Source organism: Lygodium microphyllum, chromosome 2 (genome assembly GCF_053477565.2).
Source record: "Lygodium microphyllum isolate KBCC chromosome 2, Lygodium_microphyllum_v1.1.10, whole genome shotgun sequence".
Taxonomy (NCBI): domain Eukaryota; kingdom Viridiplantae; phylum Streptophyta; class Polypodiopsida; order Schizaeales; family Lygodiaceae; genus Lygodium; species Lygodium microphyllum.
In genome coordinates this window covers 42,613,706-42,627,537 of record NC_141136.1, presented here as the reverse complement: position 1 = coordinate 42,627,537, position 13,832 = coordinate 42,613,706, and the positions used below count along the sequence as shown (strand labels likewise).

General features: G+C 44.1%; 1 protein-coding gene across 26 annotated transcripts in view; it reads left to right on the top strand.

Annotated features, from left to right (window-relative positions):
* The first annotated feature begins 1,265 nt into the window (after positions 1 to 1,265).
* LOC148039668 (uncharacterized) overlaps positions 1,266 to 13,832 on the top strand; it is a 63,840-nt gene continuing 51,273 nt past the window's right edge. For 7 of the 26 annotated variants that reach the window (XM_087692780.1, XM_087692744.1, XM_087692762.1 and 4 more), the window contains exons 1-2: positions 1,266 to 2,881; positions 4,376 to 4,430. In XM_087692780.1, coding sequence (XP_087548906.1) covers positions 1,429 to 2,881; positions 4,376 to 4,430 — 1,508 coding nt within the window. In that variant the 5' untranslated portion in view covers positions 1,266 to 1,428. Of the gene's footprint in view, positions 4,299 to 4,375; positions 4,500 to 13,832 lie in introns of all 26 variants that reach the window. The other 19 variants (XM_087692804.1, XM_087692795.1, XM_087692788.1 and 16 more) reach the window with 15 other exon arrangements.

Below are 13,832 nucleotides of genomic sequence, written 5' to 3'. Positions count from 1 at the left end.
AGTCGGCTCCTTCTTGTTGGGGATGAGATGTTCCAAGATCCAGGTTGAGCTCATCCTCTCCCTTGTCTTTATCTTCATCTTCATCTGACTATAACTTTTCTTCTTCTTTCACATGTTTCTTCTTTTCTTGGCTCCTTGGTTCTTATTTGGTTGGCTTCACTCCATTCTTTACCTCTTGGACTCTTTTGGCTCTCGTTTGCTTCAAGTATGGTTCGATCCGCTTTTTGGCTTCTTAAAATCTAGAGGCAATCTCCCAGTTCCACCTAAGCATGATTTCTTCTTGTAGCTCCGTGTCAAGGCTCTGGCTCTATCTTGCACCATGATCAATTGGTAGTCAACCTCCTCTAGGTCTTCATCCAACTCTTCAGCCTTCTTATCAAGATCACACAACACTTCTGTTCCTTTGTGGGTCTTCTCTAGTGCTTTGATGGTCTTTCTTTGTTTGCTTGATAAGTTTGAGCTGCAATTCTTTCTTCTTGTATGTGATTTTGAGCCAATGACATAGCTCGTCCTCCTCTTCAAAGAAAGTATCCTTCCATTGCTTTAGCTTCTCCAAGAAATTTTTGAATAGTATGCCATACGTCCCTATCATGCCATGGCTCACTCTTAGCTTTGTTGGCAATGCAAGTTCTCTCCCAATTTTTAGCAGGTAACATGTATTGGGGGGCATCATGACGTGGGGCATAGCGCCATGTTGTATCGCATTGTGTAACACTATGTCGGGGTCATCGTGTTGTATTATATGACGTGTTATGGTAGGATCTCCTCCACATCAAGCCTGCTCCCCTCTTGAGCTAGCATGCTTTGTGCTAGAGTTGCTATGATACCAAGTGTTATGGACCTTCATAGGACTTCAAGTCATAACCTATCATGAGGCACAATGTAAAGGTACACAAGATATAACAATAACGAATCCTTCATATTCATGATATAGAAAAATACAACATTGAGACACATCTCATGACTACACCCTCATGATGCTGCCGCACATGTGAGGGTTCACCACTGAGTATAAGGCATTGCATATAAATTGAAAACCAAGCAAGACTTAGAGTCACTACTACTCTCTATGTAGGTATTTCTGGCTCGAACGCCATGATATAGCTACAAAGCCCATACCCTTACATCACATTAGGAGTCCAAGACGTTTCAAGTTTAACACTCATAGTAAAATTGGAAATTGGACCCCCTAACCTAAGATTGACCCCTCTACCTATGCCAATATTACAAGTGACAAGGGGAGGGCTTAGGGAAGACGATGATGAAGGGGTTTTGAAGAGGCATTTGCCAAAATATTTGGCTTTCTTCATCGTGTTGTCCGAGAACGAATTGGAATGGCGTGATGAATTGCTGGCTTTTTGAATTATCGTATGAGGTTTGCTGCGCAAGCCACCCGAAGAGAAGGGATGGGTGCTTGTTGACCTGGCGATGCTGCATGCCCGACATGCACAGAGCTCCCTGCTCGTCTCCTTCACTTCCAAGCTATGGCTGCATCGCCCTTCTCTAGCTCCAGCCGCTCCTTCGACCATCACCACAGCTGCAGCAAGAAGCACGACAGAAGTGGTCGTATCAGCCAGAGAAGGAAGCGGATATGGAGGTTTAGCAGTAGAAGGAACCATTATATCAGCAACAAAGGGAAGTGGATATGGAGGTTTAGCAACAGAAGGAACGATAATGCCAGCAACAGAAGGAAGTGGATATGGAGGTTTACCAATAGAAGGGACCATCATATCAGCAACAGAAGGAAGTGGTTACGGAGGCGCACCAACAATATCAGCAACAGAAGGAAATGGATATGGAGGCTCACCAACAGAAGCAGGTCGATACGGATATGGAAATGGAGATGGACCGCTGCTGCCCAGCCCCACCTGCATCCCATTACCTCTGACACAGAAGTGGAAGCACCTGGAGAAGAGAGTTGGTTGCCCTCATGGTGTTTTGACTGATCGCCTCCTTAGCATTTTCGCCTCCACCTCCCATATAACAAGCTCCCGTGCATGCTCTGAGGCTCCTTTTCCAACCTCCCAGCTCACCGGTAGCTGGAACATTTGCTGCCACTCCAAGCAGATTCCCCAAGCCCCACCACCACCGTTATGCTTACCTTCCACTGCCGAAGCATCTGATATCGAGGCAGCATTGTTGCACATGCAGGAAGACGCAGATGCAGCTTGGCATTTCTTCACATGGGCTCGGGAAAGCTGTGACATTCGGCACCATGTTTCTATATACAAAATTATTGTCAGCATCCTCTGCAGGTCCCTGCAGTTTGAGAAGGTATGGTGCTTGCTCGAGGATCTCCGTGCAAGTGGCTGTACCTTTTTAGCTTTCCTGTTAAAAATTCTAGTGGATGGATATGTCCATGCTGGCTTAGTGGAGGATGGCATAACTGCATTGCGTAAAATGGGCCATGTCAAAATCTCAGAAGCAGTGGATGCATATAATACAGTCCTGGCATACTTGAGTAGTTTGGGGAACTTTGATGCCATTTTAAGCCTATTCAAGGATATGGAATCCTTCGCTAATAGTACAACTTTCAACATCCTTATTGTTAGTACTTGCAAGTCAGGCAAAGTCTCAGATATAGGCATGATTCTAGGTAGAATGGTTTGCATGGGATTCAAGCCAGATCCTCTTACTTGCTTAACATTGTATTACACTCTGTGCAGTTTAGGTGAAGTGAACAAGGCTGATGAGTTTTGGGTCAGGTTTATGGGCAAAAGTACGTATTTTGATTATGCTTTTTGGAGTGCATTGATTAGCACACTGTGTGACGCAGGGCATCAAAGGGGGGCTTATGCCATTCTCCGCCACATTATTCAGCAGCGAATTCCATTGAACAGTCATGTATATAATGCCTTGATTGCTGGGTTCTGTAACGCAGGTATGGTACCCCAGGCTTATGAGTTATGGAATGCCTTAAGCACTCAAGGGATCACAGGTGATGATGTTACTTTTGGCACATTGGTTCATGGTTATTGCAAATTGGGCAAGCTTAGAGATGCTAATGCACTTATCCTTCAAATGGCAGAGTCTGGCCTTGCACCGAATGTGGTAATCTTCAATTCTTTACTACAAGGCTTGTGTCTGGTCGGCAAAGTGGATGAAGCACTTAACATTCTGAATCAAATGGCTGACAAGCAGTGTACCCCTAATGTGGTTTCATATACGATATTAGTGAGAGGCTTCTGCAGGGTGGGCAAAGTTGACAGGGCTCTTTCCTTGGTGAAAATGATGACAGAAAAGGGGTGCAAGCCTAATGTTTATACATATAACATTCTGATTGATTCTCTTTTTAAGGGACGAAAGTTGAAACTTTTTCCTAAGATTTATAATAATATGCTAGATGAGAAGTGCATTCCTGACCAATTGACTTACAATGTTCTCATGGGGGGTTATGCTAAAGAGGGAAGTCTGAAAAAAACTCTTTTGTGGTTCCATCAAATGGAAAAATCTGGCCTTTCTCCAAACACCATGACATACAGGGCTTTGGTGAATGCATACTGTAAAATGAATAAGTACAATTCTGCATTCGAAGTTTTCATTGTAATGTTGTCAAGGGGACAAGAATTACAAATAGCTGACTACAATGCATCTCTTAATTGGCTGTGCAAGGCTGGTAAAATGGTGGCAGCTCGTTATATGGTGGAATGTATGAAAGAACATGGTTGTGCTCCAGATATTGTTACATATGGCATACTTATTCATGGTTTTTGTAAGACTGGGAAAGTAGAGGAAGCTCTGAAGCTGCTAGAAATAATGAGAAAGGTGGGTCATGTTCCCAATCTCATTGTTCACAATACTATAGTTGATGGACTTTTTAAAGCTGGAAGATCTGGTGATGGTTGGAAGGCTTTTGATGCAATGGTATGCCAAAGATGTATTCCTGATGTGTATACTTACAACATTATGATCTCATACTTTTTCAAGGCAAATATGCCATGGCAAGCCTGCCAGGTTTTTATCATTTGTTTGTGCGAAGGATGTGTGCCAGACAGAGCACTATATAAATCTATTGTGCTGGGTCTCATTCGTGCACATCAAGCATTCCACGGTTTACATTGTGTAGATGTCCCAGACGATAGTCCTGTGACGAGTCTGCTGATATCTCTCTTGACAGAGTTGTGTAAAATAAGGAGAATAGATGAAGCACAAAGGTTGCTTGTCAATTTAGCAAGGAGTGGTTTCCCTCTTAGGTGGAGGATGTTGAAGGGCTGTATTAAAACTTCAAAAGAAAAAGTGGATGAAAGGTGCAAGGCAGCTTGAAAGGCTTTAGTGCGAGGCGAGACTGCATTCTTAAGGTTGTTATAAGTGGCACTTGCAAACACGTAGGTCTAACACAATTGGAAACAAATAAAAGTTCTAGCTCTTTTTGCAGGTGCACCTTTCAAGTGTTTGCGAGGAGGAGGGAGAGCAAAAGCTTACAGGAGAAGGTGTGATTTCACTGGCATGGTGTAGCTACTAGGCTAATTGGGACACAATTTCGAGTCCAGGAATTATAGGTGCAGTTTTCAAGAAGTTGTTAATGTTCTTTTTTCAGCAATCATAGTTTTTTCTCTGTAATCTATACTAAATTAGAATTGTAAGAAATACTAAACCTTCCCCCAGTCCTACGTAACGCATATAGAGTACCTCCCAAACCTTTGCATTGGGCAAGACAAAGTCTAATTTTGAAAGATTTGACACAAAGGGAACAAATACAGTGCATGCTCCCCTGCCCCCGCCCCCCCGGTTAGAGATGGTTAGCTGGTCATTCCCTGGGTAGGCAGCAAGTACAACAGGTTTTTCAGGTTGCAATTGGTGCAGGAGTGCCACGTGGCAGCTGCCATGTGCGTGTTAGGCGACAGCAGAGTGCTGTCAGACAGCTGGTTGGACAGATTTGCTGTCCAGTCGACTTGCATTATTTTTTGCATTTTTACTGGCCTATTTATAGGCCCTGATTTCAGCAGTCTTCCTCAGTTGGTTTTCACAGATTTCAGGTTGCAGACCATGGAGACTACTCTTGGGGCTGATGGAGACTGAGGTCTTGGAGGTGGAGACATATGCAGACATTCTCTCTGCACCCGTGTATATTTCTGCATCCTTATACAGCATTCTACACAGCAGTTTTTCTGCGTTTCACTCTTTCTCTCTCTGTTCACTCTTTGTCTTGGTCATTTGCTTCCACATTGCTTCACTTTGACATGGTATCAGAGCATTGAAGGATTGACCTAGGGTGGACCTACTTGAAGGGGAGATTTTAGCGTGACACAAGGCTTTGTTTTCAATGTTTAAGGGCGAGCAGGAGGGCTGTGCATTAGAACAAGGCTGAGATGAGCGTGGATGTGCAAGAAAGGAGAAGATTTGCTAAAGCTACTGCTGGTTTTTGCTGTTAGAGAAGGAGGAAGGCTGCGTATTGGGCCTTCAAGTGCAGATTTTACCTTTTCATCGCTTCCGGTGAGTAGGACAAGCGGACAAGAGTTTTAGCAGGTTGTATTCTCATAGTCAGAGGGGGACTGCTTTTTGTGTTTTGTGTAGACATTGTAGGTGAAGATGTATTTTGAGGCCAAGAGAGAGTTTCAGGTGATCATGGACCGGAAGGTGCCCGTCTTACCGGCCCTTCCATCAAATCAAAAGCTTGATGGCGAGAATTACCGCATCTGGCGGGTCATGATGCTTGCCATTTTGGAGTCCTATGACTTGACAGAGCTTGTTATGGAGCTATGCATTGTCTTTCTTTGCGAGACGAGTCCAGTCTCTCTTCGAATAATAAGGTGGAGTTGGCAAAGGCTTAGGCACACTGGGATAAACTCAATGCTCGCATTTGCTTGTTTTTATTTCTCTCATGTACTACAACTATTATCTCTCATATTGAGCATTTGATGGTGGTTTAGGATATATGGATGAAGCTTGATCAGATGTACGATTGGATGACCATCTTGAAGTGAGTTTCTTTGGAAGTGCAAATACGAACCATGAGTGTCAACGAGTCATTTTCTATGTGGGAGCATATCGATAAGTCGAGGCAGCTTCAGATGCAGATTCAAAATGCAGGGAAGGTGATCACTTCTGAAGACATGGCAATAACTCTTCTTTCACAGTTACCGCCCCATTTCAGTGGTTTTTATTCTGCCTTGATTGCTTCAGGGTGGTCTGAGACTCTTGGATGGGAAAAGTTGGTTCTTATGGTCTTGGACTAAGAGGAGCAATTGAAAGGGACCAATGCTTCTAAATCTGAGGCCTTGGTTGGTTAGTTCTCTCAGAAGAAGGGGAAGGACCAAAAGAAGCAGGAGGACAAATCTAAGAATGACAAGGAAAATGAGTCTACTTGTCACATTTGTGGCAAAATAGGTCACTGGAAGAAGTATTGCTCCGACAAGGAGAAGAAGGAGAAGGAGATAAAGGAGAAATCTTCAAAGGAGGATTGTGGTTGCTTGCTCATCATTTGCTTTTCTCCACTTGGAGGTGGTTGAGGATTTGACCCTGACGGTTGTTGTAGTGTATTAACGGTCTTATATACTCGGGAGTGGATTGTTGACAGTGGTGCCTTACAGCACATGACTCCTTCTTCAATAGGGGTTGCTCATTTGCGGTCTTTGCATGGCTAGATTCTCATTGGTGATAGTTCGTCTATTCCTATATAGGGACGAGGATACATGCATCTTATTCCAGATGAATGAGGTGGTGCCTATACATCCGAGGTACTTCATGTACTGGCCTTGGGGTATCATCTACTTTGAGTGCACAAGCTTTGTGCCCTCGGCCTTTGGTTGAATTTAACGAAGATTCTTTTCAGATTCTTGATCGAGGATCGAGACAGATTTTTTCTTCCAGTTATAAGGAGAATGGAGTCTATAAGTTGCAATTTGTTTTTGCCTTGACTTATCTTCTTTTTACCTCACAAACTCAGTCCAAGCTTGGCATGCTTGGTTTGGCCACCTTAATTATGATTATCTTGGGAGGTTGTCAAAGGGATAGCTTGTTCGAGGTTTGCCGGATATTGTGGTGAGCCAGTAGCCTTGTGTATCTTGTCTCTGTGGGAAGGAGACTCGTGATACTGTTCCTAGCACGGCTTCGAGGTGGTCTTCAGTACCCTTGGAGCTTGTTTGTACCGATCTTTGTGGATTGATGGGGACGGAGTCCCTTCACGAGAGCTTGTATTTCATGCTAATTGTGGATGATTACAACAAGATGACATGGGTTTATTTCTTGAAACTGAAGTCGAAGGCTTTCTCCAACTTTAAGGATTGGTTGCTCTTTGAGGAGAACCGATCGGGACGGAAGTTGAAGACCTTATGATCGGATAAGGGCGAAGAATTTGTTTCTAACGAGTTTACTCGTTTTTGTGCAAATCGAGGTATTCACCAAGAGTTTGCCAATACAAATACCCCTCATGAGAATGGCATCTTAGAGGGGAAGAATCACAGTGTGATTGAGATGGCTCGTACCATGATTGAGCATCGTCAAATACCTCAGTGTCTATGGGTTGAGGCCATGGCTATTGCAGTTCACATTCTTAATCGTTCCCATACTTCCGCTATTATTGGTATGACTCCATATGAGGCCTACTTTGGGTCAAAGCCAGATGTTTCTTATTTCAGGGTTTTTGGGTGTGATGCCTATGTTCCATAGTAACAGGGAACGGCCGCTTGGAGGCCCTAGAACATGGGAACACCGTTCCGAATAGATGGGCCGAATGGGGATGCCAAAATGGGACGGGGATGTCCCCTGTTCCGTATCCAACAGCCGTCCCCCCGTCCCGGCCGTTCCCTATCTCGTCCCCTTGTCACGTCCCTTGTTAGGGGATGTTTTAAATTTTTTTTTTTGTGGGAGTGGGTGTCTTTTAGGGGGGTGGTTTTTTTATATGTTCTTTGGTAGTATACATTCACCCACACACAGAGTAACATGGGATCAGTTTTGGGGATAGGGATGGAAATAGGGATGGGCCCATGGGGACAAGAATAATAAATTGCCATTCCCTGTTACCATGAGAGGGGGCTCTAACATGGGAATGGGACTGGGATGTGGGAAGCTATAAAATGGGCATCCCCTATTAACATGCCTACACATCCATCCACCACATCACATGCATGCATTTTCAAATGCTATTTATGTATGCTGTTCCCTCCCACGTCCCACGTCCCACGTCCCATCCCCGTCCTCACTTTTAGCCGTCCCCGTCTGTGTTCCCGTTTCCCGTTCCATGTTACTAAGCTATGTTCACATCTCAAACACCTGACATGACAATTTTGAAGCGGCTTCCAAAAGACAGGTGTTTGTGGGCTATAGCTCGTAGTCTTAAGGCTATTGATTGTATGATCCTATTAAGCGGTTGTTTACACGAGCTGTGATGTTCAGTTTGTGAAAGTCCTAGCCTCAGAGGGGGGCGAGGAACATCCTGTTCTTGAAGATCCTAGTGAGAGTTGGGTGCTAACGATTATTCCTTTGGAGCTTGTGTCTCTTGAGGACTCTTCGGATGAGGAGCTTAGTTCTTAGCCATTGGATTCATTGATTGCTTCCACACCATCGGTGGTCCTTCCAAAAACTTCAGTAGATGTAGCGCATCGAGGCAAGATCTAGCCTCCTTCTCATTGGGCTTATGACACTCTTCGTGATGCAGGGGTCCTTGAGGAGTGGCAGCCACAGGATGGCCCGTGACGTTCTCGGAGGAACCAAGCACACCACATTGAGCTTGTTTACACTAATTATTGTTTAATGAGTCGTGTCATGCAGGATCGGGAGCTCACTTCCGTGATGGAGGCTTTACAGCATGTTTACTAGCAGAAAGCGATTGAGCGAGAGCTTGAGTTGATTGAGAGGAATGACACTTGGTATCTCATGTGGAAGCCTCCTCATAAGAAGATCATCGGAGTCAAATGCGTCTTCAACACCAAGTACCACAGTGATGGCACATTGTATAAGCACAAGGCTCGCCTTGTTGCTAAAGATTTTGCACAATGCTTAGGCATTGATTTCCATGATACTTTTGCCCTACAGCTCAGATGGATATGAGACTTCTTCACTTCTTTCTAGGTCATGAGATCTATCAGACTTCGAGAGGGATCTTTATTTCCCAGTAGTGGTATGTATAGGAGCTCTTGGCTACGTGTGAGATGGAGGGATGCAAGTCTCTTACAACTCCTATGGACCTGAATTGGAAGGCTATAGCTCATTTTGATTCTCCTTTGGTGGATGCTACGCGTTATAGGTAGTTGGTTGGCTCTTTGATCTGGCTTCTTAATACCCATGTTGACTTATGTTATGCTGTAGGTGTGCTAGCCGAGCTCATGAGTGAACCCAAGATGGTGCATTGACAGGCTGCTCAGAGGATTTTGCGGTTCCTATGGGAGACTCATGATCTTGGGATCTATTATCCTGTCGGTACAGGTGCTACAGACTTGGTACTTAGAGGTTGGAGTGATTTAGATTGGGCTAGTGATGTGGATCATTGGAGGTCCACGACAAGTTATTGTTTTACCTTGGGTGTTGGTGTTGTTTCTTGGAGCAGCAAGAAGCAACACATGGTTGCCCCTCTTTGATTGAGGCGGAGTATCAGGCGGCATCTTCTACTACATGTGAGATAGTGTGGCTTCGCAGGCTCCTGGAGGAGCTTGGCTGCCCACAAATGGGTCTTATTGTTCTACAGTGTGACAATGAGAGTTGCATTGCCTTGGCCAAGAATCCTATGTTTCATGCTCGGACGAAGCATATTTAGATCCAGTATTATTTCATTCGGGAGAAGATTCTGGATGAGACAATTTCCATGGTCAATTGCAAGACAGGATAATCTTGCTGATTTGTTTACCAAGGCACTTCCCTAGGCTTTACTTCGATAGCACTTTAGATCCCTTAGGGTGTTAGAGCTGGTTAGTTGGTCATTCCTTGGACATGCAGCTGGTACAACAAGTTTTCCAGGTAGCGATTGGTGCAGGAGTGCTACGTGGCAGCTGCCACGTGTTAGGTGACAGTAGAGTGCAGTCAAACAGTTGGTCGGACAGATTTGTTTTCCAATCGGCTGCATTAATGCAGCCGACTTGCATTATTTTTTGCTTTTCTTGGCCTATTTATAGGACCTAATTTCAGCAGCCTTTCTTGGTTGGTTTTCATAGATTTCAGGCTGCAGACCGTGGAGACTGCTCTTGGGGCTGACGGGGACTAAGATCTTCGAGGTGGAGACATATGTAGACATTCTCTCTACACCCTTGTATATTTTTGCATCCTTATACAACATTCTACATTGCAGATTTTTTGTGTTTCATTCTCTCTCTCTTTCTCTCCTCTCTTTGTTCACTCTTTGTCTTGATCATTCGCTTCCGCATTGCTTCACTTTCACACACACGCACACACACACACACACAGACACACAGATACACACACATCATCCCCCCCCGAGGAAAAAAATACAACACAAATCCCCTCACATTTTTGTTAGTAGGTAGGAGCTAAGTGGCACCTCTCTCTTACAGTAGGTACTATGGTGGGTATTAAGTTGCAGGTCAACATTTGCAGGCCACCAATAGTACCATCTATGTCTTTGATGTTTTGTGACGTGTATAAGGCATGATGCGTGAGGACAAAGAAGAAGAAGATCATGGAGATGAGGCTATGTCGGAAGATGATGATGATGGAAATCAAGTAGAAGCTATGGCTATATGGACAATGTTTGAGGGATGGTGCATGTGCGTCGGAGCGGAAATGACTTCCTCTATCAGTTTGGAGTTTCTTATGAAGAAATACCCTAATGCAGAAACATAAATGAAAGCATACAACAAAACGTAAATTCAACAAAGCTCAGTTAGGGTTAGGGTAACTCAAAGACAATGATCATAGTGAAGATTTGAATAGATGAATGAATTTTGAATATACAATGCTCATGTAGCAAACAAATTATATAGGGAATGAAAATTGTACCTTGAACTCGTGTCTCGAGGATTGAGACAAAGGTGATGAGTAGAAGAGAGTGTCGTACTCTTGACGGATCTTGAAACGTAGCAAGGTAGCCTAAAAAATGTCAGACAGTAGTAAATGTAGCAAATAGTGATGCTGGACAGGTAGGAAAGCGTGGACACCAGCAAATGTAGCCTCCAAGAGCAAGGCGATAGGCAGAACAACACTAGAATGGGATAAACACAATCTGTTAGGCAAGAAAGTGTGGAAACCAGCAAACGCAGCAGGAAAGTGTGGAAACCAGCAAACTCAGCCTATAAGAGCAAGGCGACATATAGAACAGCACTAGAATGGGGTAATTGTGGCAGTTTGGGGTCAAACGCAGCAGCTAGAAGATAAACATAGCCTATAATGTGGTCATTAGCTGATGGGATGTGGCTTGATGCGTGCACAAAGGGGTTTACTGCTGATTACATAGTGCATTCATTTACAGTCCAACCCATAGCAGCCAAGGCATTAGACAAAGGGTGCATGGTGGCTGCCTAATGGCCTATCAAGACTATAGAGGCGATGGTTATCTTACCAAGAGAGTCCAGGTGGTCACCCCAGAGAGACCAAGGCATTTGACAAAGGGTGCATGTCGGCTGCCTAGTGGCCTACCAAGTCCTACAAAGGTGGATGCAACCACATTGAATCTTTTTTTTGGGAGGGAGGGGTTTTTGTGTGTGATAATAAGTGTTTGTTTTAAGAATTATGGGTTGTAGTCGATTAAGTAACTGATGGGAGACTAGTGGTTAGACCCAAAGGCTTTCACAAAATAAGCAAGCTAACCCTACCACTATTGGGTGTCAATAACAAAGGAATAGGCAAAGGATGCATGAAGTAAATATTATGGGCATGTGGAGAGGCAAAAAAAGTGTGTGGACAGTAAGCTAGCAGAGCTAAGCAAGCAAGGGAGATTGCCTTGGAGACTGCCATGTGTAATGCCACGGATATGGATCTAGAATTGGCCATTTCAAAAGACCACAAAAGGGATAAATGCACATAGACACATGTTTATAGAACAGAATGCCAATGCATTGGAGTAGTGCAAGAGGTAATGCATGTGTGATTATGCTCATGCAAAATGCTATGCAACGTTGTCACTTGGATAGTGCCCTCGCAAGGGAATTGTTCACGTGTCCAAGTGCCCTTTTATAATCATGTCATCTTGATGGTGCGAATGAAGGTGCAAAGTGCAATATACATGATGTCTGAAAAAGAGTGTAAACAATATCTTGCTACCACCAAGAGAAAAAAGTCGGCTCTTGTGGAATTGGAAGGAAAAGCTAGAGAGAATTACCCTCTCCCCGTCAAATTGAAGTAGGGGAGGGTGTACCTAAGTTGATCTTGGGTAACAAAAACTAAAGTATCAGTTGATTGAACCCCTTGGTCAATATGTTTGCAAAATTATCTAATGAAGGTACAAACTCTAGGTAGATGGTGCCGAGCTCATCTTGCTCTTTGTGAGGTGGAAGTGGACTCTCACATGAATAGCAGGATATAGTTGAACCCCTCTAAAGTGGTACGTATATATAAGTTTGGGTCACAAGGGATAGAATGGTATTCGTGAGTTCTAAGGAACTCATTTATCCTTTGAAACCAAGAGCGCGGTGCTTGCTTCAGCCCACAAACTCTAGGTAGATGGTGCCGAACTCAACTTGCTCTCTGTGAAGGGAAAGTGGACTCTCACATGCACAACAGGATATAGTTGAACCCCTCTGAAGTGATATGTATATATAAGTTTGGGTCACAAGGGATAGAATGGTATTCATGAGTTCTAAGGAACTCATTTATCCTCTGAAACCAAGAGCATAATGCTTGCTTCAGCCCATAAAGAGATTTTCGTAGGTGAAGGATCTTATCTTTCCGGTCAGCAGAAGAAAAGCCAGGTGGCTACTTCACATAAACTTCCTTCTCCAAGTAACTGTTTAGAAAGGCAGTTTTGACATCCATTTGATAGATCAACCAACTGCAGTGAGTGGCGAGCGAAACCAACCGACAAAATGATGTCAATTGCGTAGTAGGAGCACATGCCTCTTATAGTCAATGCCTTGCTTTTGTCGAAATCCTTGCACCACAAGTCAAGCCTTGCATTTGTCTAAAGTCCCATCAGTCTTTAGCTTAGTCTTAAAAATCCACTTCGTTCCGATGACTTTCTTGTGACTCAGATGTTCCACTAAGGTCCAAGTCTCATTTTGGCCAATACTCTCTAGCTCCTTCTCCATGGCCTCTTGCCGTTGGGGGTTTTGAAGGGTCACTTGCCAACTATTCGGCTCAGAATGCGCTATGTAATCAGTTGTAAATAGCGATTCAAATGATGCTTGAGGTGCAAGCCAAGCAGATTCTCTAGGGCTCTTCGGAGTGGAATATGGTGGAAGGATCCACGAATCCCCATGGTTTGCTTGTGCTAGCGAGGTAACGGGTCTTGCGGAGGGGGACTCCGAACTAGAAGAATTTGTGGGTGAGTCAGGAATGGGTAGTAGATCCACCTCAAAAGGCACTATCTTCAAGGAAGGGCTTGGAGTTTGGTGTAGAAAACTACACAATGTCCCTCTCATCAAACGCTACATCTCTCCTAATGACCACCTTGTTTGTTTGAGGATTAAATAGAAGATAAGCCTTCGTGTTAGAGGAGTATCCTACAAAAGTCAAGTGATCAGCTCAGGAAGTGAGCTTGCCTATCTTATAATCAAGGGTGTGTGTATCCCAAAGACTCTAAAGTGGGAAGCTATAGGTTGGGAGCCAAAAATGCCTCATACTGAGTCCTTTGAGGGACAATCGTAGTTTGAGGATGTACACCAAAGTATTAACAACCTCGACCCAAAGGCGCTTAGGGAGCTGTGTTGTGAATAGCATAGAGCATGCTATGCTCATGGTGGTGTGGTTTCTACGCTCTACAACTCCATTCTGTGAAGGGGAGTTGGTAG